Source organism: Cetorhinus maximus, chromosome 3 (assembly GCF_964194155.1).
Source record: "Cetorhinus maximus chromosome 3, sCetMax3.hap1.1, whole genome shotgun sequence".
Taxonomy (NCBI): Eukaryota; Metazoa; Chordata; class Chondrichthyes; order Lamniformes; family Cetorhinidae; genus Cetorhinus; species Cetorhinus maximus.
The window spans coordinates 144,540,429-144,566,622 of record NC_135881.1 but is presented as its reverse complement, the minus strand read 5'-3'; the positions used below and the strand labels follow the sequence as shown (position 1 = coordinate 144,566,622).

Genomic DNA, 26,194 nt, shown 5'->3' with positions numbered 1-26,194 from the left:
TATTCCACTTTTGCAGGATGTACCTATGGTTCAGTACCATTTCCATCGACGCACAGAAAGGTCAGTGTCAACTATCATCCTTCATGTCCAGCTTATAATTCATTACTTCCATTGGTTGTTTTCTCAATCACTCTGCCAAAGCATACATCTGATCTTCTCTCATATTCAGGATTGTTGAAGTTCTGCAATTATGCTATGAGGTGTTAGCATAGGAATGGTCAACATATTCATCTGAAATTCCTTAACTACAATTTGGTGGAGGAATTAACCCATTTACTCCAACTAACTGATATCTCCACTAAATTAGCAAGGAGACATTTCATTTAAAGTCTTAAGCATTTGTTCACAACGGTTCTGAAAAACCTGAAATTTCAACATGTCATTGGTCAATCCAACACTGCTAATGGGGCAGAAAACCTTGCCCAGAAATTGTACCCATTTTACCTTGAAAAACAGGTGAAATACTTAATAATTCCTACACACGATCTCTTCAAAAGTCCAACTATCATCAATGCCTAGATTTCACAAACATCCCCATCCCCCAACACACACAAACAAACACACACACTTCTGCGACAGAAGTGGTAGTTACATCTCTTCTGGTGCACTGGCCTCTGAAAATACCCTCAGCTTCTGTTAGCCCACAGTCACAGGGACTCCAATTCCCTCTCTGCCCCTCTCCTGTCCTCCACAAGGCCCCACACTAACTGGCAGCACAAGCGAAGACTTGATGTATATAGGGCCTGCTCCATTTTTTGGAGTTATGGCTCTTCATATCCTGGAGCATAATTTGTAGGCCAGTGTATGTCAGCAAGTAATTACATGCAAGAGTTCTGTGCATGTGGTGATAAAGAAAACATGAAGGGAATCCTAGGACTCTTTCTCTGAAATACTTGGTGTTACATTTACTTGATAAAAACTATCCCATGCTGTACATTTATAGATGACCGTTTTTACTGTTGCAGAACAAAGTCGCAGAAAAGGAGATTTGAGGAGGAATTAAATGAAAGGATGATTCGAGCAATTGACGGAATTAATTCACAAAAGTAAGTTTACATTAAAGAAAATAAGTATTACTTCAAAGGTAGAGGAGGCTGACAAATTAATAATTTAAAATTCAGAGTTAAATATTTATGCTGCACAATTTACTGTAAATTTGTATTTGAGATGCTTAGAATACCCTTAACAGCTGTGGAGGAATTCAAAGCTTTGCTTCCCTCACCATCTCTGTTGAAGTGTAACATGGAGGGGCAAAAATAGCTAAAATTACTGTAAGAAGATGGAAAAGAAACTCATCAATGTGCTGCTGATTCTCAAAGATGAGTGCATAGCTGTATGTATGGCCACTGCCCTGTCAGAAATCACACACATACCCCAAATAGCATCTAATGCAGCAGAGATTAAGGAGTGACTGCTGAGACCAGCCAGATGGGTAGGAATCAGATTATCCATTAAAGCAGTAAAAATACTTATATTAGCAAATCAAAAAGCACTCTCCTCTATTGATTTGATACATTCTCCCCAGGACCTGTATTGCTCTGCAAATCAACTACCATGGAAATTATTACAGAATTTTGTACTCAGTAGTGGATTTTATTGTTTTCTGTCCCCACCATTTTCTCAATTTGAATGCAGAAATCAAATGGTGCCACATGAAACCATTCTTCCAAATCCCCTGATTCACAACTCATTGAGTCCCCTTGCATTTCACACAGTATGTTCTTTTATGTAATTTCGTCTATCTCAGCTCCTTGATTGACTGGCTCCGCAAATGCACTGCATCTAGTTTAGCAGGTGAAATATGCAAGGTGTGAGATACATGAGGATTAATGAGCTGCTAATAAATGGAAATTAGCAGATTGATTTAATTCATACTCAGAACACCACAGGCAGAATTTTCCAAAGTCCAAAAGCACCAGTGGGGTTTTGCTCACAGCAGGAGGCTAATTAGAAAATTGGGGAGGTGTCTGAGATTTTCTGGTCATGGAATACAACTGGCAGTGTAACTACTATTTTCTGATAAATCACCCATTGCGTGCAATGGCAAGGGGCCTCAGGTAATTCTGCCCAGGTTTTGGTACACCCAATATTGTTCTTATCTGGCAAGGATAGCTATTTGTTAAGTGGTAGCCTAATTATTAATAGCTGAGCAGCACAAGGGCCTCCAAAGCTAAGCGCAGTAATGCTTTTAAATCACTTAGAATGCCTCACAAAAGCAGCCAATCCTAAATTATTACATTATTAAAATCCTCATAAAACTCCAGTTGAAATATGCTCACTCCCCGTATAAACTTGCCACAGAACCTATAGTCGAATTTTTCATCCAAAGGAACTGGCAGGGATGGAGTCAGAATGATTGCTGAGCATATGCTACTGCATTAAAACCCTCTGTCATTTTAACTACCAGTATTCAAGTGGCACGGAGGCAACCCGCCCCAGGCCAGAGGGGGCCTAATTGAAATGTGAAATTTGCAGGTCCATTACGTCATTGACACCACGCTGCTCTTTTAACTGAAAATCACAGAAGGCTCACGCAATGATCCTAAGAGGTCAGCTTAAGTCATTTTTTTTTTCATTTTTTGTGAGGATTCCTTGTGGGCCTGGAGAAGCAGGATTGTACCCTGCCTTCCCTCCTCCCACACCCTGCAACTAGGGGCAGTTTTGTGGCAACCTCCGCTGCAGCGCTAACCTTATACCAGATGTTTCAGGGAAACAGAAGCCCTAAATAAACACTATGGATCAACGTTCACCCGAATGACCCAATGATAATTCCATCAATTAATACACCCCCGCAATCCAAACATGCTGAACTTTGATTAAGATGTTGCTGCAGCATTAAAACTCCTTGGGGAGAATTTCCAGCTTGGCGAGCAGGGGCGGGGCCTGCTCGCCGAGGCATAAAATGACACGGGGTGACGTTGGGCATGCGTCACGACGTCACTGCATGTCATTTAGATTTTCAGTTCGGCAGACACGCAGCTGACTCAGCTGTGCACCCGCCGAACTGTCAAAGGCCTGTTAAGGCCATTAATTAACTAATTAACCCTATTGAGAAAAATGCCCGTCCAACCATAAGTTTGGCGGGCAGGCAAAGAGCCCAGGCAGCCTTCGCATTTTTCATGGAACCTCATCCATGGGTGGGATGAGGTTTCATGAAGGGTTTATAAATTAAATAAATTTTTCCATTAAAGTTCAGTGACATGTCCCAGTTCATGTCTTAAATTTTTTTTAATTAAAATTTTTAAAGCTTAAAACTTATCTCCCTGAGGCACCTCTGTACTTCAGGGAGATTTCTGCACTCTTTTGCGCGCATGCGCACTCCTGACTCAGGGAACACCCCTTTCCCCTCGCCCGCACAGGGAGCACACAGCGCTTCCGGGCGCACATCATGCTGGGCAGGCCTTAATTGGCCTGCCCATGTAAAATGGTGGCGTGGACCCAATCGGGAGTGCTGATTGGGTCTGCGCCCGCCCCCGCACAACCCCCCCCAACCCTGACAGGGTGAAAATTCTCTCCCTAAAGAGATCAGACCAGCACAAAGCATGTGGACTTGATGAAATACAAGTGTACATAATAAAAAAATTTGCTGAAGAACTAGCATCAGAACTTATTAAAATATACAACCTGTCAATAAAAGAAAGGGGGTTCTCAGCAGATTGGTTAACTACTAACATCTGCTCCATCTTCAAAAAAGGCAGCACATCACTCCTGGTAACTATAGATCAGTCTCACTCCCTTCAGTTTCTTGTAAAATATTAGAGCACATAATTTCCCACAAATTCATGGTCCATGTAAAAGAACACTTGAAAACTTATTAGCATGGATTTTTGAAAACACGCGCCTGTGAGTTGCAACTTGTGAACACTGTGGAAGAGGTCATGCATTACCTTGACCAAGAACCTGAAGCACAAATAGATATACAGAAGCTAGACCTTAGTAAAGCATTGAATTCTGTGGCTCACCAAAAGGTCCTGCGTAAAATCAGTCATTAAGGGAAAGAGGTGAAACCCTACACTGGATGGAAACTTGACTAGCCAAGAGAAGTTAATGTGGTAATGATGGGGAAGTCACATTCAGTATCAGTTACATCAGTCCTTTGATGTTCCTGCTGTACATAAATGACATAGGAGATAGAACCAGCCCTGATGCCAAGATCAAGCTCTTTGCAGACAACTGCCAAATTTGTGGGCAAGACAACCAAGTACAGAAGAACTTAGATGCACTGAGAGAAGTCCCATAGATAGAAAATCACTTTCAACCCACACCATGCATGCAAGATGCAGACAACCTAGGACCTTCACATACAGCATTATGGGAGTCAAACTTACATCGGTTAAGCTGAGCTTCCATATCTTCCTATCAGGTGACATAAGTTGGGTGCATCCATAAATCATGCTGTAAATGATGCAAACAAAATCCAACGATGTAAGGAGAAATCTAATCAAATGCAACTATAAGCAATCAAGGTTGCTGCATACAAAGCTTTGGCATGTCCCAAACTAGGACCCCTCTCAAGCCCACCTTATAAACAAACTGGAAATGATTCAAAGATAAACAGCACTGTTTGTCTCCAAGGACTGTGCTAGAACATCCAGTGTTACATCAATGTTGAACTCCCTGGAGTGGCCTACTTCTTTTTAGACAGTCCTTCAAGATGGACGATGACTCACCTACACTCCAGTTCAGTGGGTTTTGAGATGGCTGATAAGTCCAATGCATGATCTGTAGACTCTGCCAAATGTGGGCAGATGGTCCTTGAAGAACGTTGACTTGTTTGATGGTTTGTGCACTATCTTCAATGCCTCGACTGCATCTCTGCCGGTTCCCAATAAAGTCCATCGATAAGTTTCAGTGCCTTCCCAAATGAACCTTCTCAATTTTGGCCGGTCACAAGCCAGGGACTCCCATGAGGTGGCAGGGATGTTTGACCTGTTTAGGAATACTTTGAGGACATCCTTAAAGCATTTCTGCTGTCCTCCTTGGAGTCTCCTGCCACGACTGAGTTCTAAGTAAAATAGTTGCTTCGGGAGTCTGGTGTCAGATGTACAAATAAAGAGTCCTGCCCAACGGAGCTGCTTTTGAGCAACTATGAGCATCTCATGCTAGGCATGTTGGCTTGGGAGAGGATAATGCTGTTGGACCGCCTTCTTCCAGTGCTTTGAGGTGTCTGCTATAGGTTGTCCAAGCCTCCGAGACATGTAGGAGAGTGGGGATCACTACTGCCCAGCAAACCATAAACATAGTCTTAGTCCTCAAATACTCTTTTCCTCAGTTGCCGAAGGCCAAACTGACACATCGGAGGTGATGATGAATTTTGTCGTCTATGGGTGGAATCATCCCAGGTTTGCACAAAGTGTGACAGCAGGCAGGAAAAAGGACGCTTTACCTGCCGGCCGCAATGGCGGGTTTTCACGTCGCATCATTCCATTCCCGCTGTGTCCTGCCTCATTAATAATTCATTCCTGGGAAACACTGGCAGGGCGGCCTCTGATTCGCATGCCTTGCCATCACCTCAGGCCTTCAGTAAACCGGGCGCCATATTTAAAGACCTCCCCTGTACAGAGCTACCACTATTCAAGGGATAGGAAGTTGCTGGAAACTGATGGCTGCCAAAGGGAGGAAGCATGTTATCCCCAGATTTAGTGATGCCTCCGTCGAGCAGTGGAGGCCCGACACAATATCCTGTACTCTTGCTTTGGGCGAAGGCCAGCAAGCAAGGTCACCAAACCAGCATGAGAGGTAGTGGCAGCAGTGGTAAGCGCCTGTCAGTGGCAACGCCTTGCAAAAGAGGACAGCCACCCAATGCCAAAAGAGGATGAATGATCACCTCCGTTCCTCCAGGATAAGTCACTCTTCTCATCACTCTCAACTCATGCTCACAAACCCATCACACATCCTCACTCACTGCCAGTTCAAGGGACATCACCATTCACTCTCTCACACACACCTTCATTTGCTCTGCAGATCATGTCCTCATCCAGTCCATGGTGCCACTCACCACCCACACACATACAAGGCATCCTTGTTATCTGGCCTGGCAGGTGTCCTGCTTGCATTCTCTCCATATCTGTTCATGCACGACAAGCTGGCGCACAATTAAAGGGAGAGGTTGCAGATTGATGGAGGAATACCTGAAATCAAGGCCCTCACAGACTTTGAAAACAGAGCCATCCAGCTGGCTGGCAAGGATCTGGACCATTCCTGTGCTGACGGTGAGGTCAGCGCTGCTTAACCAAGTGAGGATCCAGCAGTGCAACATCCATCAGACAACCATGCCGTGAGTGATGTGTCCTGTTTCACAAGCCACTGCCATGCAATAATTATCTCTCCTTGCTTTCGCAGACACATCTGGGAATCAGCCAAGGGGGTCCATGACCCAGGTCCTCAAGTCAAGTCCCGAAGAAACCTCAAAAGAAGAATCTGATGACACCCTAATTGAAGACCTGTTACAGGGCTCACCCACACCCTCCACCAACACCGAGACACACACCTCGGTGGGACCTAGCTTTAGAGTATCCTCGGGGTCACAATCTGGAGAGCACATTGCACTGTCTGATTCACAGCAGGTGGCATCAGGGACTTCGCAGGTGTCCGGCAACTCAGAGGACTGCTGGAGGCCAGAAATCTGCTGAGTCAGAGTCAGATGAGAAGCCTCTGGACTCGGTCATACCTCATTTGCTGGAGTTGCAAAGGCAAGCTCGGGAACATTAGGAAGTGATGTGTGCTGCACTCCTCAGATTGCAAGGCACGATGGAAGGGTCCATCACCCTTAAGTCTGAGGTGATAGCACCATCCTGCCAATGCACCGAGGTTAACACTGGCAGGATGGCGGCTGCCATGGAGATCTTGGTCTGAGGACATTGGTCCTGCACTGCTGCGAGGGCTGAACTCCATCGCTGACATCATAGTTGGCCCCCAACGGTGTTAACGCGAGTGGGGTGCAGGGCAGCTCAATCTCAGTCCAGCTTCCTCTTCTCCTCAAGGAGTCATCCAGGGCTTTCGGGCACCCATAGGGAGGAGGATCAGTAGGTGCAAACCCCAGGGCCATCCACCCAGGTGACTCCGGCACTGTCCAGCCCATCTGAATCCCCTCTTCCTGTAACCCCAACAGCTCCAGCTCCACAGCCGAGGAGGGTGCCAGTGCCACAGAGCAGGCCCTCAAAAGAAGGTCGGGCCCTCCAGGTCTCAGCCCTCCAGAGGATTCCCGCCAATGTAGCAGTCAGCAGGCTGCCTCCACCTCCACTGTGGATGTTGGGGTAGTACCAAGATGTAGCGGCAGGATTAAGAAGTTTAAAGTTGCAGAGCCTGGGCATGAGTGTTAATCACTTGTACGTAACGTTCACTATCGTAAATAAACTCTCAAGAATGTCTCCTTGCCTATGGCTCCTTGTTCTGATGAGCAGTGTTTGTGTCAGTCAGATGTGAAACCTTGGTCCATGCACAAGACAAAGACAGGTGTCTCAGTCCAAGGCCTCTTCCCTCTGCTTTGTGTAACTTTCCCAGCACACTGATGATGCACCTTCACTGTCACTGGTCACATCAGTCATGCCTGCATCTTGACGGGGCTTACCATTGTTGCCAGAATGTCCTGGACCAGCCACACAGATTTTTGTCACTCTCTCTCTGTGCTTTGGCACCGTTGAGGTGCGGCTGGCCCCCATCTCATCAGCATCTGTGTCTGGTGACAGTGTGGTCCTGAAGGGTTCAGCTCAGGAAGGATGCCATAGGATCAGGAGAAGGTAAAGTTTCCCGCAGCATCTCCCTGATATGATCCTGTTCACAGAACGCAAGGGAGCTGCCATCAGCCAGACAGGATAAAACATTCACATAAGCTATGTGAAGATCTATGGAGTGTCCTCACTCCATGTCGTCATCATCCTCTACGAATCTAGAAGCTATGAGGGTGTCCTGAGCACGCCTATCTTGTCTGGCCAGTGATATTGGCTCATCGCCATCGCCCTTGCCTCCAAGGACCTCATCACCCACATCCCTGTCGACATCCTCCTCATTGGAGGAGACATGTAGCTCCTTCATCTCCTCCTCAGCCAGCTCCTCTCCCTGTTGCAGCACCAGTTTGCGGAGGGCGCAGCAGGCGATGAGGATGCCTGACACCCTCTGTGGATTATATTGCAGGGTTCCACCAGACCGGTCCAGGCACCAGAACCTCTTTTCCAACATTCCGATGGTCTGCTTCACCAAAATACAAGTTGCAGCATAAGCCTCATTATAACTTCGCTCTGCTGCAGTCTGAGGCCACCGCACGGGTGTCATCAGCCACGTCCTCTGCAGGTAGCCTTTGTCCCTGAGGAGCCAGCCCTGCAGCCTCTGTGGACCCTGGAGGCCGGCAGGGATCTGAGACATACTGAAAATGTAGGAGTTGTGCACACTCCTTGGGAATCTTGCGCAGACCTGTAGGATGCGTTTGTGGTGGTCACACACCAGCTGAGCATTCAGCGAATGGAAGCACTTGCAGTTGACCTCTTGTTGTCACGGAGATCTGAGTGCCACGTGAGTGCAGCTGATGGCACCCTACACCTGTGGGAAACCAGAGATCCGCGCAAATCCCAGCTCTCTTGCTTCCTGGCTTTCCTGGTCCCGGATGAAATGCACGATGTTGTGTTGCTTCGTGAATATGGCGTCTGTGACCTCCTGGATGTATTTGTGTGTGGAGGCTTAGGAGGTCCCACAATGGTCACCTGTGGAGCCCTGAAAGGATCCACTGGCATAAAAATTGAACGCCACGTCACTTTCACAGCCACTGGCAGTGGATGCCCTCTTTGTCCCCTTGGCACTAAATCCTGCAGCAGGCAGCAGATGTGACTGGCCAGTTCCCTGGACATGCACAGTCTATGGTGACACTGGTTCTCAGTCTCCTGCCTGAATGACAAGCACCATATGTAGTCCCTGGGTCTAGTTAGGTACCAACCAGCTACGGTTTGTTGTGGCTCTTCAGTGGCGTACGCAGGTGTCCCAGCTGCCCCTTCTTCTTAAGGGTTCTGGTCCTCCCTCTGCCCAGCCAGGTGCCTCCATTGCTCTCTTCTCCTTCGTCTCCACTCCCTGTAAGCCATGAGGCTTACAGCTAGGTCACCAGGCCCCATGTTCCTGATATACTTCTCCTGCAGGATGAAAGAGAGAGATGCGTGGGTTAGCATGGGTGTACTAAGAACCTCTCTTGGTTAAGTCTGAAGGCCCTTAATGCATGCCAGAGAGTCCTGGCCACCAGCTGGATGGCCAGAGTTTAGTGTGCTGCGTGGCTGCCCGAAACCCCACCCACCTCTGCCTCACTCTACCTGACTGATTGACAGCACCTTTGACCGCTGGACTGCATGCTGTATGTAGTATATAGAAAACGAGAAACAAGAACAGATAGTGCGGGGCATGTGTGCAACATGGAAGTCGCACCACTTCTGAACGATAATGTTACACAGTGGCATCCAGATATTATTCTGAGATTCAGCAATTTCACCCTCCAGTCTGATTTTCCAGTGGCCCTGATGTCAGTCCCACCAACTTTGAGGCAGGATGCAGTGCAGACACATTTAAATGAGACCTGGTGGTTTTAAATGGCCCCAAGTTGTCTGTGGAGGACACCTACCTATTCCTAACCTGCACCAAATTATCCTATCAGGGCGACATATTTTTGTACCACACAAGCCACACAGCCAGTTGGAGCAGCAGTGGGAGTGGAGCGAACCTGGGGTGAACAGCGCCAATGGAGCTTCTCAATAAAAGCCTGAGGGTTGGGGCCCATATGGAGCCTGTCGGAGCAGCAGCTAAGCCCAACTGGAACCCCGCCAGAATTCAAAAAGGCTGACGAAAGTGACGTCAGCGCAAAGCAGAGTGCTGATTGGTAGGTAGTGGGTAAGTTGTTTTTCTCCACTTTAAAGCTACATTAAAGAAAGGTAAGAGTTTTGGCTTTTTTTAAAAAAAGAAAGAAACTTAAATAATTTTCTACTTGGCTAAAATTTGGGATAAGAGTATTTTAACTAAAGGTATGGCAGGGGAGCTCAGTCCCATGTGTTGCACGGCCTGCAGAATGTAGGACATCTTAGACGCTCCTAGCAGTCTGGGTGACCACATCTGCAGGAAGCGCCACCAGTTTTACCAGCTTGAACGCTGGGTTTCGGAGCTTGAGCGTCAGCTGGAGGCACAGCAGTGCATCCACGAGGCTGAGAGTTACATGGATAGCATGTTTTTAGACGTGGTCACCCCACAGTTTAAGGAAGTGCAGCCAGAGAGGGAATGGATGACCACCAGTCAGAAGAAGGGAGGCAGGCAGGTGGTCAGGAAAGCCCCAGAGTGTATCTCACTCAAGAACAGTTTTTCTGTGTTGGAAAATGGTGAGAGTGACAGTTCCTCTGGGGAGTGAAGCCAGAGCCCAGCTGCACAAGGTGGAAGAAAGAGAGGAAGAGTAATAGAAGTAGGACACTCAATAGCGAGGGGTACAGGCAGGCGTTTCTGCGGCCGCAGACGTGACTTCAGGATGGTGTGTTGCCCCCCCACCCCGGGGCCAGGGTCAAGGATGTCACTGAACAGCTGTAGGGCATTCTGAAGGAAGAAGGCAAATAGTCAGAGATTGTGGTTCACATTAGTACCAATGACATCAGTAAAAAGAGGGATGAGATCCTGCAACAAGAACTTAGGAAGCTAGGTAGCAGATGAAAAGCAGGACCTCAAAGATTGTAATCTCTGGATTACTCCCGGTGCCACGTGCTAGTGAGTTTAGGAATAGGTGGCTAGAGCAGGTGAATGCGTGGCTGAAGAGTTGGTGCAGGAGGAAGGGCTTTAGATTCCTAGATCACTGCATCCGTTTCTGGGGAAGGTGGGACCTGTAAAAGTCTGATGGGTTGCACCTGAACCGGAATGGGACCAACATCCTTGCGGGGGAGTTTGCTAGTGCTGTTGGTGGGGGGTTTAAACTAATTTGGCAGGGGGATGGGATACAGAGAGGAGGTATAGTAGGGGGTGATGTTCAGACAAGTATAGAAGAAAAACCAAGTCCGTCTGGAAGGCAGAGTGTATATAGCCAAGTCGAGGCGCAAAAGAGCATGGTGAGGCTGGATGGCATTTACTTTAATGCGAGGAGCCTTGCGAGTAAGGCAGATGAGTTGATGGTGTTGATTAACACGTGGGGATATGATATCATTGCTATCACGAAAACATGGTTGAGGAAGGGGCAGGCTTGAAAGCTCAATATTCTGGTGTATAGAATCTTCAGGCGAGACAGGGGTGGGGGGAGATGGGGGTCACAATATTGATCAAGGAGTCAATTACTGCAATGAGGAGGGATGATATATTGGAAGGTTCCTCAAATGAGGCCATAAGGGTAGAACTTAAAAACAAAAAGGGAGCAATCACATTGCTGGGAATGTACTATAGACCCCCAAAAGTCAGGGAGTGATAGAAGGGCAGATATGTAGGCAAATCTCAGAGAAGTGTAAAAATAATAGGGTAATAATAGGAGATTTCAACTTCCCCAATATTAACTGGGATAGACAAAGTGTGAAAGGCTTAGAGGGGGCGGAATTCTTAAAATGTATCCAGGACAGCTTTTTAAGCCAGCACGTAGAAAGTCCTAATTTTAGGGAACAAAGCCGGGCAAGTGATAGAAGTGTCAGTGTGGGAACAGTTTGGTGACCATAACTCAGTAAGATTTAAGGTAGTTATGGAAGGGACAAAGGTGGACCGGAAATAAAGGTTCTGATTTGGGAGAAGGCCAATTTCAATATGATAAGACAGGACCTGGCCAAAGTGGACTGGGAGCAGCTACTTGTAGGAAAATCTACATCAGACCAGTGGAAGTCATTCGAAAAGGAAATAGTGAGAGCGCAGGGACAACATGTTCCTGTAAAGCTGAAGGGTGGAACCAACAAGTCCAGAGAACCCTGGATGTCTAGGAATGTACAGGATTGGTTAAGGGAAAAAAGGGAAGCTTATGGTAGATACCGAGGGCTCAAAACAGCAGAAGCCCTAGAGGAGTATAGAACGTGCAGGGGGTTACTTAAAAAATAAATTATGAGAGAAAAGAGGGGGTATGAAAAAACACTGGCGGGTAAAATAAAGGAAAATCCAAAGGTGTTTTATAAGTATATTAGGGGCAAGAGGATAACCAGGGAAAGAGTAGGGACCATTAGGGACCAAAGTGGCAATCTGTGTGAGGAACCAGAAGACCTAGGTGAGGTATGAGTACTTTGCATCTGTGTTCACTATATGATATAGGTATAGAAATCAGGGAGGGGAACTGTGATATACTTGAACAAATTAGCATTGAGAGGGAGGAGGTGTTGGTGGTTTTAGTGGGCTTACAAGTGAATAAATCCGCAGGCCCAGATGAGATGTATCCCAGGCTGCTATGGGAGGCAAGGGAGGAGATTGCAGGGGCCCTGACATTAACTTTCAAATCCTCTCTGGCCACAGGAGAGGTGCAGGAGGACTGGAAGACAGCTAATGTGGTACCATTATTCAAGAACGGTGGTAGGGATAAACCAGGGGACTATAGGCCAGTGCGTCTAAGATCAGTGGTGGGGAAACTTTTGGAAAAAATTCTGAGGGACAGAATTAATCTCCACTTGGAGAGGCAAGGATTAATCAAGGATAATCAGAATGGTTTTGTCAGGGAGAGATCGTGTCTAACAAATTTGATTGAATTTTTCGAGGAGGTGACGAGATGTGTAAATGAGGGTAGTGCAGTTGATGTAGCCTACATGGGCTTCAGTAAGGCTTTTGACAAGGTCTCGCATGGGAGACTGGTCAAGAATGTAAGAGCCCATGGGATCCAGGGCAATTTGGCAAATTGGTTCTAAAATTGGCCTAGGGGTAGGAGGAAGAGGGTGATGGTTGAAGGTTGTTTTTGTGATTGGAAGCCTGCGTCCAGTGGCAGCGTTTGGTGCTGGGTCCCTAGCTGTTTGTAGTGTACATTAATGATCTCAACATGAATGTAGGAGGTATGGTCAGTAAATTCACTGATTACACAAAAATTGGTGGTGTGGTAAATAGCGAGGGGGAAAGCCTTAGACTACAGGATGATATAGATGGGATGGTCAGATGGGAAGAACAGTGGCAAATGGAATATAATCCTGAAAAGCGTGAGGTGATGCATTTTGAGAGGACTAACAAGGCAAGGGAGTACATGATGAACGGTAGGGCCCTAGGAAGTAAAGAGGATCAGAGGGACCTTGGTGTGCATGTCCATAGATCCCTGAAGGCAGCAGATAAGGTGGTTAAGAAGGCATATGGGATGCTTGCCTTTATCAATCGAGGCAGTGAATACAAGAACAGGAAGGCTATGATGGAGCTGTACAAAACGTTAGTCAGGCCACATCTGAAGTACTGTGTGCAGTTCTGGTTGCCACACTATAGGAAGGATGTGATTGCACTTGAGAGGGTGCAGAGGAGATTCACCAGGATGTTGCCTGGGCTGGAACGTTTCAGCTATAAAGAGAGACTAGATTGGCTGGGGGTGTTTGCCTTAGAGAATCACAGAATCACAGTGCAGAAGAAGCCCTTCGGCCCATCGAGTCTGCACCGACATGTGAGAAACACTTGACCTACCTACCTAATCCCATTTAGCATCACTTGGCCCATAGCCTTGAGTGTTATGACGTGCCAAGTGCTCATCCAGGTACTATTTAAAGGATGTGAGGCAACCCGCCTCCACCACCCTCCCAGGCAATGCATTCCAGACCGTCACCACCCTCTGGGTAAAAAAGTTTTTCCTCACATCCCCCCTAAACCTCCTGCCCCTCACCTTGAACTTATGTCCCCTTGTGACTGACCCTTCAACTAAGGGGAACAGCTGCTCCCTATCCACCCTGTCCATGCCTCTCATAATCTTGTACACCTTGATCAGGTCGCCCTTCAGTCTTCTCTGCTCCAACGAAAACAACTCAAGTCTATCCAACCTCTCTTCATAACTTAAATATTTCATCCCAGGCAACATCCTGGTGAATCTCCTCTGCACCCCCTCCAGTGCAGTCACATCCTTCCTATAATGTGGCGACCAGAACTGCACACAGTACTCCAGCTGTGGCCTCACCAAGGTTCTATACAACTCCAACATGACCTCCCTACCTTTGTAAGCTATGCCTCGATTGATAAAGGCAAGTGTCCCATATGCCTTTTTCACCACCCCACTAACATGCCCCTCCGCCTTCAGAGATCTATGGACACACACGCCAACAGAGCAGAGAAGGCTGAGGGGGGACCTGATTGAGTTGTACAAAATTATGAGGGGCATAGATAGGGTAGAAAGGAATAAACTTTTCCCCTTAGTGAAGGGGTCAATAACCAGGGGGCATAGATTTAAGGTAAGGGGCAGGAGGTTTAGAGGGGATTTGGGGAAAATAAATTTCACCCAGCGGGTGGGTTGGAATCTGGAACACACTGCCTGAGGGGGTGGTAGAGGTGGGAACCCTCACAACATTTAAGAAGTATTTAGATGAACACTTGAAACGCCATAGCATATGATGCTACGGGCCAAGTGCTGGAAAATGGGATTAGAGTAGATAGGGGCTTGATGACCATCGTGGACACGATGGGCCGGAGGGCCTCTTTCTGTGCTGTAAAACTCTATGACTGTATGACTCAATGGCAATTAATTTGGTCTAGACACCAGAATTGACCTTGAACCAGATAAGCTAACTTCCCCACGAAAGTCCCCAAAACACCTGGGAAAATTCAATCACGGGGTGATCAAACAGAGGAAAGTCAGTACGTGTAAGTGAGAGATTATGTAAAGGCTGCTCCTCCAACCTCAGGCTGTTTCACTCCCGCATTTGCTGCTGATAATGAGCCTATCAGCAGCAAACATGGGAGAGAAACAGCCTGAGATTGGAGGAGCAGTGAGCAGTGGGAAGATGAATGGTGGGGCTCAGCCTGAGGTCTGACCACCGTGAATCGGAGCAGCAGAGCAGCAGTGATGAGAGAGGCTGCGAAGGGTGGGGTGGGAGGGGTGGTGTGCGGGGAGAAGGGTGGAGAGGCAGCAAGGAGCAGTTTCAATGGGGGTTAGAGTTGGTGAGGGACAGGCTGCAGCAGGAGAGGGGGAGACAGCTAGGAAATGGCTGCAGCAGGGGGAGAGGTGGCAAGGGAGAGGCTGCCTGCAGAGGAAAGGAGAGATGCAGCGAGGGACCAGATGCAGGAGGGAAGAAGCAGCAAGGGAATGGCTGCAGTGGGGGTAGAGGCAGTGAGGGAGAGGCTGCAGTGGGGATGCGAGGCTGCAAAGAGGCAAGAGGCTGTGAAGGAGGGGAAATGCTGTGAAGTGAGGGAGAAACTGCCAAGGGCAAGGGGCTGCAAAAGAGGGGAGAGGCTCTGAGGGAGATGGAACCGTTTTAAACCTGTCAATAAGGTAATGCTCAGCTAATTGGCAGCCAGAAAAGTTTGAAATCACTGAGGTAATGAATTCTTCGCAAATGAATGTGGAGTCTCTATAGCTTAAGGCTACATAAGTTCAGGAGCTACTGCATGGGAAAAAATGTAGTGGATACTATTTTAATGAACGCTGTTAATTGAATAATTTAATACTGAATAGTTTTATTTCACAAGAAAGGTTTGCATTTATGTGTTATCACATCTCAAAGTATTTCACATTTTTTGAATTTCATGAGATGCAGTGTTAGAGACAAACATGCAACCCTTTTGCATATACCAAGATCCCAAACAGTAATAAATAAATTGCATTTTTATAGTGCGTTTTATGGCCTCAGGACATCCCAAAGTCCGTTACAGTCAATGAAATACTTTGGAAATGTAGTCACTGTTGTAATGAAGGAAATGTCATGAGATAAATGATCAATTAATTTAGGGGAGTCTAGGACTAGGGAGCATAATCTAAAAATTAGAACCAGATCTTTTAGGGGTGAAATTAGGAAACACTTCTACAAATATAGTTTGGTAGAAGTTCGGAACTCTTTTCTGCAAACACCGATTGATGCTAGATCAATTTCAATGCTAGATCATTTGTTAAATTTAAACCTGAGATGCAGTAAAAAGGATAGTAACTGCCCGGTTAAATCTTCCAGATTTGTGCATATGTGATGAAAATGCATAAAGTATGACCTTACCAGTCTGCAGAAGGCATGTCTAGGATGATGGCTTTTTGTGTGTAGAAGTTGGTGTCAGGTATTTTGTAAAAAAACTTTCGTTGCTAAATTATGCCTGTTGTTTACTTGTGCCAATTTAAATACTGTGGCGTCAAAGAAATTAATGCTTTCTTTGTGTGTTATAGCTTTAAGTTTAATGGAGAGGTGATGATTATTGAGGATATTGATGAATTATTCTAAATCTGCTTCTGTGTGAGTCCAAATACCCCATATGTCAACACAAATACCGAAGGTAATGTTACTACTTGACTGCATCAGGAGTTAGCAAGAATGAAAAAGGAGTCCCTGAAAATCAAAAAGTAGTCACCGAAAATCAAAAAGTAGCTCTTGGGAAAATCTCAAGCAGAGCACTTGGGCAAAATAAATATTTTGACTCCTGCCTTGAACTACCACAGAATTCTCAATACTAACACATCAGGAAAATTGCAGTGCACAGCCAATGTTCAGATAAGAATCCTGATCATGGAAATTTAGACTCCAAAATGGATGGGTTTTAGTCAGGTAAGATGTGAAAATTTTAAAAATTCTCAAACCCAATTCCAACCCATCTCCAACCAACCCACTTCTGGGTTTAATGGAAGTGAAAAGGGAGTGCAAGCAGTCAACCTGCTCCCAGGAGGCAGTTTGGTTATTTCAATTTTACAATGAACCTGTGTTCCTGAGACTTAACCAATTTTCTAGACATAACCCTGGTTTAACCCAGGCCTTGAGAAACCTGGCAACTAAAAGGGGCAGGTGGGTCTGGGTGGGCAGGACGGCTTTGTGGAAAAGTCAAGTACCTCTACAGCACTTGTTGTCCAAACAAAATGCCTTCCACACACTCACAAAACCTGCCTCTGTAAATATCAGGGCCCATGTTTCCCAAAAAAGGAATTTGAACTGCAAAACTAAAGTATTATCACCTGGTAAAATCTAGTCATGGAATGTCAATGAACATTAAAAACTGGATCATGCAGGGGCCATTTTAGGCATGATTATTTATCTTATAAGTGGTTAGAAGTAGTTTAATACAAACAACACATCTTTGGATCAATGCACTAGTTTTTTGTGATATAATAAATGACTGGGCCAATCTGATTAAACTCTTTCTGAGTTAAGTGTAATCATAATTAGATGTTACATCCAATCGCTAATCTATTTTGCTTTTCTTGTAACCTGTGGACCAATCCATTAACCTCCATCTCTTCTGCCCACTCTTCTCCCTCACATATGTTCAATTCTATTTGTTTTTCTTTCCTTTCCCTTTACAATTGTCTGCATATCTCTTCTCCATTTCTGTTTCTTCTGCCCGTCTCCTCTTCCTCCTCTGTCAGTGTGTCTCTCTCTATTTCAGTCTATTTTTCTCTTTCCTTAATTCTGCCTCCTTTCTCTACTTTTACAGCAGTTCCTTTCACTGGCCTTTTAAATCACATGTAGGACTCACCTGCCAACATCTCACACTGATCCCATAGGTTCCAAATTTACCCAGCTATTCTGGCAGAATCCTTTAAATATCAGATCAGCATCTAGCAACACCATTGGACACCTGAATCAGTGGGGATCACAATGCACAATTAGCATGCGCCCTTTCAATGTAATGTAGGCAGCTCGCCCTCTTCATGCTGCCTGTGCATTATAATGATTGCTGTGTGCAGTCACACAAATCATATTGTTCACTGACGGCATGCATCAGCAAGGGACCCACTGTTGTTTCTTGTTAGTGCTGCATGAAGCTAGCTTGCACCACTTAAAGGGAAGATGCATTGTAGCTGCTTGAGGTGCTGAGATCATTCATTGGGAATAATTTTGTGCAACAAAAAACAATGGCTTACTAATGGACAGAATGCACACTGAGGTTTTATGACATTGCACAGAAGGTCTTGGTGGCAAAGGTGGAAAAGAGGAGAGATGTCCTGAATGCATAGGTGGACAGGAGATCTTTCAGATACATGATGTGAAGGCAGCAGGAACAGGTAGCTGCGGAGACCAATACTAGTGATTTAGCCCCAAGAACCTTGATGCAGTACTAAAGAAATTTAAGGACCTCACATGACCTGACATTTGGTTAGATTTGAGAAGCAAAAAGAGTATAATTATGCTAATGGGGATATTCCATAAGCCCCCAACTAGTGAGAGAGAGATAAAGAAGAAAAGCTGCAGAAAATTCACAGAGATGTGCGAGAACTACAGAATGGAGGGATTTAATTACCCAAATATCAAATGGAATAGTGTTGGGGTAAAGGGTAAGGAGGGGGATGAATTTCTGAAATGTGTTCAGGAGAACTTCCTTAATCAGAACATTCATGGCCCAATTGGAAATGAAGCATCGCTGGATCTGGTGCTGTGGAATGAGTTGGGCTGAGTGAACCAATTGTCTCGGGGGATCACTTGAGTAAGTTGGTTTTGATCAGCAGATCATGGGCAGAATTTTCTGCCTGCCAGGCAGGTGGACCCGACCCAATCTCCGGCGGGCGGGGAGCCAATCTCTGCCGGAGAAGCGGGCCCCGCCGCCATTTTATGTGGGCGGGACAATTAAGGCCCACCCAGCGTGACGTCCGGCGGGAAGCGCTATGCACTCCCTGTGCGGACAGGGGGATTCCCCAAAAGTGAGAGTGCGCTCTTTCGCGCATCCGCATGAAAGAGCGCACATCTCCCTGAGGCTAAGTGCTGCCTCAGGGAGATCGCTTACACTCTGAAAAATGTTAAAAATAGAAAAAAAAATTCCCTAACATATCCCCCTCATGTGACAATGTCACATGAGATGGGTCATGTTCATAATATACATACTAACTTTATTAAAATGTTTAAAACCCTGTATGAAACCTCATCCTGCCGGTGGATGAGGTTTCATGTTTTCTCTATTGCCCGCCAGGGCCCCTGGCCTGCCCGCCACCATTAAGGTTGGACCGGCAGGTCCTTTAATTGTTTTAATGATCCTGTCAATGGCCTCAATTGGCCATTGACAGGTCGGCGGGCCCGCAGCTGATTTTGCTGCGCCCCCGCCTTCCTGAAAATTTGAATGGGGCGGGATGACGTTGGGGGTTCCGCCCAACATCATCCCACGTCATATTACACGTTGGTGAGCAGGCCCCGCCCCCTGCTCGCCGATGGCAAAATTCTGCCCCATAAGATCATAAGGTTTAGACTAGCAATGAAGAGCAAGGGACAATCTAAAGTAGAACGTCTAAATTAGAAGAAGGTTCATTTCAATGGGATGCGAAGGGAAAATAGAACCAAAGACTGGCAGGAGAGAATATGAGAATAGAATGGCAGTCAACATGAGAAGGAACTCAAAAATCTTCTGTCAGCATGTAAATAGTAAGCGTGCAGTAAGAGTTGGAGTGGGCCCTTTTAGGAACAAAGAGGGTGGTATACACTTAGAGGCACAGAACAAGGCTAGAATACACATTGACTTCTTTGTTTTGGTGTTTGCTAAGGAGGAGGAATCTGACAAAGCAACAGAAGGTGGTAAAGGTAATGGATGGGGTGAAAATTGAAAGGAAGTGGGTACTAGAAAGGCTGGCTGTGCTTTGAGTGGATAAATTACCTGGTCCAGATGGCTTGCATCCCAGTTTGCTAAAGGAAGTGGGGGTGGAGATAACAGAAGGGCTTGCTGTATTCTTGCAATCTTCCCTAGATATGGATGAGGTGCCAGAGGATTGTATAGTGGCAAATGTGGCATCTTTATTCAAGAAAAGTGTAAGGACTCTACTAGCAACTAGAAACCAGTTAGTTTAACATCAGATGAGGAGTAACGTTTTAGAAACAATAATCAGGGGAAAAAATTAACAGGATTTTGGAGAGGTTTGAGTTAATTAAGGAGATCTAGCATGGATTTGTAAATGGTAGATCATGCTTGACTAATTGAATTTTTTAATGAACATGGAGGGTTGATGAAGGGAATGCAGTGGATGTTGTCTATATGGATTTTAAGAAAGTGTTTGACAAAGTACCACATAAAAGGCTGGTTAACAAAGTTGAGACTCATGTAATAGAAGGGCTAAACTTGGATAAAATAAATGGTCTTAAGCACAGAAAACAGTGAGTTTGGTAAATGGTTACCTTTTGGACTGGAGGATTCTTTTTTTATGCTTTGATGGAATGTGGGTGTCACTGGCAAAGCCAGCATTTGTTGCCCATCCCTAATTTCCCTTGAACTTAATGGTTTACCAGGCCATTTCAGAGGGCAGTTAAGAGTCAACCACATTGCTATGGATCTGGAGTCACATGTAGGCCAGACCAGGTAAGGACAGCAGGTTTCTGGATGCAACAAGAACTAAGTGGAGGGCACGAGGCATAGTTGCGTGTTCTAGCTCCCATGGAGAAGACAGTGATGACCATTTTGGGAAGTGCAATTGCTTAAGCCGTAGCCAGTGGTAGGGCTGAATCTGTTAAAGATGATAGCATCAGGATACATAATCTTACTTCTCGCTTCTCACACATCCTACAATCTCTTCTGACTTAAAGCTATAGATGGTGTAAGCATGCACCTCTTACTTTCCTCTCACCCCTCAACACAATCTTGCCTTTGTCCCTTTTTTCCTTTCAGATACCCAAGAACTGCAGTCTGTCAAGGCAGTGGAGGAGGATCAAGAAAATAGTTATATGAAGACACACAGCTGTCACTTAATTTCATTACTGCAGCTCAGATACTGACAATATATAGTATAAAGGCAGGACCTGCATGTGTTGAGACACCAGGCATAAGTGGACTGTAGCCAGATCATGGGGCAAAGATGGTGCAAGTACCAGCTCACTGGAGGGCTAGGTTACACACACATTCTGCTGTAGAAGTTGCCGATCAGGACTTTAATGGGCCAAGCAACAGAAGATGACTGTGGTATGCACAATAAAATGCTTGGTTCTTTTGGTGCATTGGGGAACCTGCAAGAAAAGTTGCTTTCAATGCCAAGAAACATGGAGGAGTCCAGCACCAACTTGGCACAGGGCTTTGTGCAGAGTTTGGAGCCCATTGTCTCCAGCAAAGAATTAGTGTGCAAATCTATCAACACACTTGTGGACCAACAATGCAGCATCTGCTGGCCAATGTCTCAATTGCAGCACAAGCATCTTCCACCAAAAGTCTGAGTGCTGCAGTTCAAGTTCAGCTTACTGTCATGCCAGCTCAGTCTGCTTCCATCATGGATGAGGATTAGAGTGTGAAAAAGTGTTTGCAGGGTGCCACAGTCATCCAGTAAACTGTTTTTCAATAGGACTGTTGAAGTGGTGCCCCAAGTGTGCGGTCATGGCTCCATGGAGCACAGACCTGCTGTCCTCTCTCAGGAAGTCAACATCCATGATCCCATTCGCCAGTGCCTTAGCCACCTGTCAGTCAGCCAGCACAGACTACTGCAGCCCAGGGCGAGATGATGCAATCTGAAGCTGGGCCTTCTAGATCGGGAGCTGCTTGAGGCCATCCTCCAAGGCCAAAGTTAGCATCCTTTCACCAACACTGCTGCAGCCACAGAAGTAGCACCTTGTTGGCGAATTAGGGCAGGCAAACACATGAAGAAGACATGCAGTAAGGAAATGCACAAGGATGATTAGTTTAAGATTGTATGCAATAAGATGTGAATTAATTTATTAGCTTAGTTTGAATATACATTTTGTGTTGGCTGTAATTGAATTATGGCTAAGAAGGCAATGTGATGGTCAGTGATAGAGGGTAGGTAAGGAATGTGGGACTGCTGGTGAATCAGGAATTGCGGTTGAGGCTGCTGGTATCAGATTTGAATTAATTCTTTGGGTACAGCCCAGGCAGAAAGGAGCTTTCTCGGTTACGGCCTCCATTCCTCTTCTTCTTCTTCCCCCTTCTCCTCATCCAGGTCTCTTGCTCCTTAACTTTTCATCCAGTAATTTGTGGCAAGATTGTACAGCATGCAACATACCATCACAAATATTGAGACCTGCTCAACCAAGTACTGAAAGACTCCTCCCGAGCATTCCAGGCCATGGAATCATTGCTTAAACATGTCAGTGGCCTGTTATATCATATTTCTTGTGGCAGTGCACCTCTTATTATATGCATTCTGTGCACATGTGTGTGGTTTTCACACCTTTCATCAGGCATTTCATGAGCAGATAGACTATGTCACCAAGTAGCCAACCTTTGGTTTGCTGTGCAGCTAAAATATAGCTGGTACAGCAGACAACTTCAGAATGAACACATATTGACTGCCCAGGAATACAGGGCATTGATCTGCATGATGTGGTCACCACCAGCTACACGCTGTGGTAATGAAATCTCTTTTGGCTCCAGTACATGGAAAAGCTGGCAGGTGGGGCCTGTAGCAATATAAGTGCCATCAATTGGAGCCTGTGCTATTGGAAAACCTGGAATACTTGCAAACCCTGTTGCTCACTTTGCCTGCTTCTCTCTGGCAAGATGTAATGCAAGAGAGTTATCTCTCTTTGAACAGAGGGCCTTTGAGAGCTGTCTTATGCAATCGTGCACTGCACAGTACAAGATGTCATTAATACCTCCAGCACCAGCCTGTAAGAAGCCAGGTTCATAAAATTTCATAGCTGCCTTCACATTTGCCCTGCTCTGAGATTAGTGTTGTGGCATCAGATGGAAGATTTCAGTGAGGACTTCCTTCATGAAGCACAGCTCAAACTTTGATCATCAATGAGGTTTATGTGGGAGAATTGCCCCCTAAAAACCCTGGGCTGATATAGACTCCCGCAAAGAACACTTCTCTACCACCCCACCCTCTTCTACTAGCTTGTCCTGTTCTGTGTGGCCTCTGTCGATCCTCCCAGTCAGGCTCACATCCAAGAGGAAAGTCTACTAGTGCACTCATGTCATAGAGTCATTACAGTACAGGAGGCCATTCTGCCCATCGAGTCCATGCCACATTCAGTACAGAAATCTAGTCGGTCCCATTAATCCGCTATATCCCCATAACCCCGCAAGTTTATTTCCCTCAAGTGCCCATCCAATTTCCTTTTGAAATCATTCAGCATCACTGTTTCCATTACCTCTTAGGCAGTGAGTTTCAAGTAATTACCATTGCTGCATAAAAAAAAGCTTCTTCATGCCCCCCTGCACTTCTTGCCCAAAACCTTAAATCTATGTCCCCTAGTCCTTGTAGCAACAGCTAATTGGAACAGCATATCTTTGTCTATCTTATCTAAACCTGTCAGAATCTTAAACACCTCTATCAAATCTCCCCTCAACCTCCTTTACTCCAACTGGCATACATTCCACGTGATATCTAGAAACGGCTGAAGGCACTGGATACTGCAAAGGCTATGGGCCCTAACAGTATTCCGGCAATAGTACTGAAGACCTGTGCTCCAGAACTTGCTGCGCCCCTAGACAAGCTGTTCCAGTACAGTTACAACACTGGCATCTGCTCGGCAATGTGGAAATTTGCCAAGGTATGTCCTGTACACAAAAAGCAAGCCAAATCCAACCCAGCCAATTACCAGCCCATCAGTCAACTTTTGATCATCAGTAAAATGATGAAAGTGTTCATCAACAGTGTTATCAAGCAGCACTTCCTTAGCAGCCCGCTTGACAGGCACCCCATCCACAAGCATTCACTCCCTCCACCATCAATGCACGGTGGCAGCAATATGTATCATCTACAAGATGCACTGCAGGAACTCACCAAAGCTCCTTAGACAGCACCTTCCAAACCCAGAATCACTTCCATCTAGAAGGACAAGGGCAGCAGACACATGGGAACATCTCCACCTGGAAGTTCCCCTCCAAGCCACTCATCATCCTGACTTGGAAATGTATCGCCGTTCCTTCACTGTCACTGGGTCAAAATCCTGGAACTCCCTCCCTTACAGCACTGTGGGTGTACCTACACCACATAGACTGCAGTGGTTCAAGAAGGCACCACATCAGCACCTTCTCAAGGGCACTTAAGGATGGGCAATAAATACTGGGCGAGCAATGCCCACATCCCATGAATTAATTTTTAAAAATCTGCTCTCTGATGCTGAGTTTGGGTTCCACCAGGGTCACCCAGCTCCTGACCTCATCACAGCCTTGGTTAAAACATGTACAAAAAGCTGAACTCCAGAGGTGGGGTGAGAGTGACTGCCTTGACTTCAAGGCAGCATTTAACTGAGTTTGGCATCGAGGAGCCCTAACGAAATTGAAGTCAATGGGAATTAGGGGGAAAACTCTCCGCTGGTTGGAATCATGCCGAGAACAAAGGTAGATGACTGTGGTTGTTAGAGGCCAATCATCTCAGTTGCAGGGCATCACTCCAGGAGTTCCTAAAGGTAGTGTCCTAGGCCCAACCATCTTCAGCTTATTCATCAATGACCTTCCTTCCACCATAAGGTCTGAAGTGGGGATGTTTGCTGATGATTGCACAATGTTCAGCACCATTCACTGCTCCACAGATATTGAAGCAGCCCATGTCCAAATGCAACAAGACTTGGATAAAAGCCAAGCTTGGGCTATCAAGTGGCAAGCAAAATTTGCAACACACAAGTGCCAGGCAATGACCATCTCCAACAAGAGAGAATCTAACCATTGCCCCTTGACATTCAATGTCATTACCATTGCTGAACCACCCACTGTCAACATCCTGGGGGTTACCATTGACTGGAAACTTAACTGGACTAGCCATACAAACACTGTGGCTACAAAAGCAGGTCTAGGAATTCTCGATGAGTAACTCATCTCCTGACTCCCCAAAGCCTGCCCACCATCTACAAGGCACAAGTCAGGAATGTGATGGAATACTTGCCTGGGTGAGTGCAGCTCCCAACAGCACTCAAGAAGCTGGGCACCATCCAGGACAAAGCAGCCTGCTTGATTGGTACCTCATCCGCAAACATTCACTCTCTCTACCACCAACATACAGTGGCAGCAGTGTGTACCGCATACAAGATCCACGGCAGGAACTCACCAAGCCTCTTAGACAGCACCTTCCAAACCCACGACTGCTAGCATCTAGAAGACAAGGGCAACAGACACATGGAACACCACCACCTGGAAGTTACCCTCCAAGCCACTCAGCATCCTGACTTGGAAATAAATCGCCGTTCCTTCACTGTCACTGGGTCAAATCCTGAAACTCCCTCCTTAACAGCACTGTGAGTGTACCTACACCACATGGACTGCAGCAGTTCAAGAAGACAGTTCACCACTGCCTTCTCAAATACAATTAGGGATGGGCAATAAATGCTAGCCTAGCCAGCGACGCCCATATCCCTTGAATGACTAAAAAAAATACTGGGAGCAACTGTTTTATGAGGAAGCGTTACATACGAACATACGTACTTACAAACATACGAACCAGGAGCAGGAATCGGGCCACTCAGCCCTTCAAGCCTGCTCCGCCATTCAATAAGATCATGCCTGATCTGATTGTAACCTCTCGCCTACCCTAGATAACCTTTCACCCCTTGTTAATCAAGAATCTATCTAGCTCTGCCTTAAAAATATTCAAAGACCCTGCTTCAACTGCTTTTTGAGGAAGAGAGTTCCAAAGACTCACAACCCTCTGAGAGAAAAAAATTGTCCTCATCTCTGTCTTAAATGTGTGACCCCTTATTTTTAAACAGTGACCCCTAGTTCTAGATTCTCCCACAAGAGGAAACCTCCTCTCCAAATCCACTCTGTCAAGACTCCTCAGGATCTTAAAGGTTTCAATCAAGTCACCCCTCACTCTTCTAAACTCCAGTGAATACAAGCCTAACCTGTCCAGCCTTTCCTCATTAGACAACCCACCCATTCCTAGTATTAGCCTAATAAACCTTCTCTGAGCTGCTTCCAACAAATTTACATCCTTCCTTAAATAAGGAGACCAAGGAGACACAGTCCTCCAGATGTGGTCTCACAAATGCCCTGTACTACACCACATGGACTGCAGCAGTTCAAGAAGGCAGCTCACCACCACCTTCTCAATAGCAATTAGGGATGGGCAATAAATGCTGACCTAGCCAGTGAAGCCCACATCCCTTGAATGAATAAAAAAAAGCTGAAGCATAACCCCCCCTACTTTTATGTTCAATTCCCCTCGCAATAAACATTAACATTCTATTAGCTTTCCTAATTACTTGCTGCACCTGCACACTAGCCTTTTGTGATTCATGCACTGGGACACCCAGATCCCTCTGAATCTCAGAGCTCTGCAATCTCTCAC

General features: G+C 46.0%; 1 protein-coding gene across 1 annotated transcript in view; it reads left to right on the top strand.

The window, feature by feature from the left end:
* Window positions 1-26,194, top strand: part of adcy2b (adenylate cyclase 2b (brain)) — a 905,909-nt gene that overhangs the window by 750,388 nt on the left and 129,327 nt on the right. Inside the window, exons 12-13 of the mRNA XM_078539078.1 lie at window positions 17-60; window positions 966-1,046. Of these exons, the coding sequence (XP_078395204.1) occupies window positions 17-60; window positions 966-1,046 (125 nt within the window). The remainder of the gene's footprint in view (window positions 1-16; window positions 61-965; window positions 1,047-26,194) is intronic.